The sequence below is a fragment of the Oryx dammah genome, unplaced genomic scaffold (assembly GCF_014754425.2).
Source record: "Oryx dammah isolate SB20612 unplaced genomic scaffold, SCBI_Odam_1.1 HiC_scaffold_26, whole genome shotgun sequence".
In the NCBI taxonomy this organism is placed as follows: domain Eukaryota; kingdom Metazoa; phylum Chordata; class Mammalia; order Artiodactyla; family Bovidae; genus Oryx; species Oryx dammah.
The window spans coordinates 74,430,950-74,433,874 of NW_024070210.1; the positions used below are offsets into that span (position 1 = coordinate 74,430,950).

The window sequence follows — 2,925 nt, forward strand, 5'->3', positions numbered from 1 at the left end:
TCCTACACTGTTGATGGGAATGCAAACTAGTACAGCCACTATGGAGAACAGTGTGGAGATTCCTTTAAAAATTGCAAATAGAAGTGCCATATGACCCAGCAATCCCATTGCTGGGCATACACACTGAGGAAACCAGAATTGAAAGAGACACGTGTACCACAATGTTCATCGCAGCACTGTTTGTAATAGCCAGGACATGGACACAACCTAGATGTCCATCAGCAGGTGAATGGATAAGAAAGCTGTGGTACATATACACAATGGAGTATTACTCAGCCATTAAAAAGAATACATTTGAATCAGTTCTAATGAGGTGGATGAAACTGGAGCCGATTATACACAGTGAAGTAAGCCAGAAAGAAAACCACCAATACAGTATACTAACACACATATATGGAATTTAGAAAGATGGTAATGATAACCCTGTATGTGAGACAGCAAAAGAGACACAGATGTATAGAACAGACTTTTGGACTCTGAGGGAGAGGGAGAGGGTGGGATGATTTGGGAGAATGGCACTGAAACATGTATATTATTATGTAAGAAACGAATCGCCAGTCTAGGTTCAATGCAGGATACAGGATACTTGGGGCTGGTGCACGGGTATGATCCAGAGAGATGATATGGGGTGGGATGTGGGAGGGGGTTTCAGGGTTGGGAACTCATGTACACCTGTGGTGGGTTCATGTCCATGTATGGCAAAACCAATACAATATTGTAAAGTAAAATAAAGTAAAAAAAATTAAAAAAAGAATAAGACTAAAAAAAATAAAGTTTATATATATATATGTTGTCAGTGACCTGGCAACTGGAGGCACAGTTTCTGGTACCTATCTCTCTCTGGTGACTTCTAGCTGTGTGCTCTTTGGCAAACTGTAGCCACCTCTCAATTCTTGGGTTTAGCATGTGCAACTGTGGGAATGAGAATTAACACTGTTGGTAATCTATTCTAGCTTTAAATCCTATAATTTCAACATAGGATTAATAATTTCCCAGACTCCCAGATAAACAAACTTGATAAAGATGCAAAAATATGTAAAAAACTGGGGAAATAAGAAGTGGAGTAGGAACAAAGATAATTAAAATCAAGATTGGTAGTAAGTAGATGAAAGAAAATAAAAATGCCAAGTTTTTCTATCAATATAATAATTGGTCAATAAAAGGAAGATAAAATATCATTATTTGCTCATTTACATGGTACTCTTTTAAGACCAGGTAGATTACAAAGGACATATGATTTGCTTTTTAACACTTTGATGTACAGAGTATCAAAGAATGACATGATTTGTAATTTAATGGTGAAATAGATATCATAATTTATTAAATAAGATATTTCTAGGCATACAACACTGCCTAAGTTTTGAATATTTCTCTGAAATTGCATAATGTCTTTTCTGAAACCAGTATGAGAGAGAATCTATAGTTCCATATCTTTATAGTAATTCAATCAGGAAATATTTTTATAATGCACAAAACGACTGCACAGTCTCCTCATTGCCACATTCATCTCCCTGTTCCTGAAAGTATAGATGACTGGATTCAGAAAAGGAGTGATAAATGCATCAAAAATAGCAAGATATTTATCTAAGTGTGATGTGGGAGAAGGCCAGGTGTAGAAAAACATTAGTGGCCCAAAGAACAAAACCACCACAGTAATATGAGCTGACAAAGTGGAAAGGGCCTTGGATAACCCACGAGAAGCATGTTTCCAAACAGTAAACAGAATGAAGATGTAGGAAATGACCAGCAAGACAAAGGAGCCCACAGAAATGAGCCCACTATTGACAGTTACCATGAACTCCAGTTCTTGGGTGTTGTGCAGGTAAGTCTGAGGAGGCGAGGAAGGTCACAGTAAAAACTATCTAACACATTAGGACCACAAAAAGGTAAATCCACTACAAAAACCAACTGAACCAATGAATGTATAAGGCCAATGGTCCAGGAAGTGACTAAAAACTGTAGACACATTCTTGGACTCATGATGGTCAGGTATTGGAGAGGCTTACATATGGCCACATATCTGTCAAAGGCCATGGTGATGAGCAGCACCATCTCAGTGCCACCAGCAGCATGGCTAAGGAAGATCTGGGTAATACATCCACAAAAGAAGATGGATTTATGCTTCTTGAAAATATCACAATCATTTTAGGGACTATGATTGAGCAAAATACCATGTCAATGACTGAAAGGTTAGCCAAGAGGAAATACATGGGGGAGTGCAGATGAGAATCCAAGGCTACAGTGAGCACAACGACAAGGTTTCCCATTATGCTTGCAGAGTAGAACAAAAAGGCGAAGACGAAAAGGAGGAGCTGGATCTCCCATGAAGTGGTGAATCCCAGGAATATGAACTCTGATACTATGGATTGATTCATTACACCCATTGCCTCAGACACCAGGATCACTTTTCACTTTACCTAAAGGAAGAAGGAAAATGAACAAGCATTGCCCAGACAATATTGGTATTTGAGATATAAAGCTTCCAGTCCATGAGAAAATTATCATGTTAACATCTCACACAACCAGTCTTCATTACATGTACACCTGACTCCTGCTTGAAAGTGAAGTTGCTCAGTCATGTCCGACTCTTTGCAACCCCATGGACTGTAGCCCACCAAGCTCCTCCATCCATGGGATTCTCCAGGCAAGAGTACTGGAGTGGATTGCCATTTCCTTCTCTAGGGGATCTTCCCAACCCAGGGATCGAACCCAGGTCTCCCGCATTGAGGGCAGATGCTTTAACCTCTGACTCCTGCTTAGAGGAATACTATGGTTCCCATATGGCATTATCAATTTCAAAACTACTACTACTAAATTATTCTTCCTCTGGACCTCTTTCCCTTTTGCTTTCTCCTAGTATTACATGGCTATTTCCTATTTCCTGTTGCCTGGTGTGTTTTATTTCAATAACATAAGTTATCTTCA

General features: G+C 39.2%; 1 protein-coding gene across 1 annotated transcript; it reads right to left on the reverse strand.

Annotated features, from left to right (window-relative positions):
- Positions 1-1,447: 1,447 nt before the first annotated feature.
- On the reverse strand, positions 1,448-2,393 carry LOC120853282 (olfactory receptor 4F15-like). The gene is given in 3 exon segments (XM_040227019.1): positions 1,448-1,818; positions 1,821-2,138; positions 2,141-2,393. Coding segments are annotated over 3 exon segments (933 nt in total). The 5' UTR covers positions 2,385-2,393.
- Between the last annotated feature and the right edge of the window lie 532 nt (positions 2,394-2,925).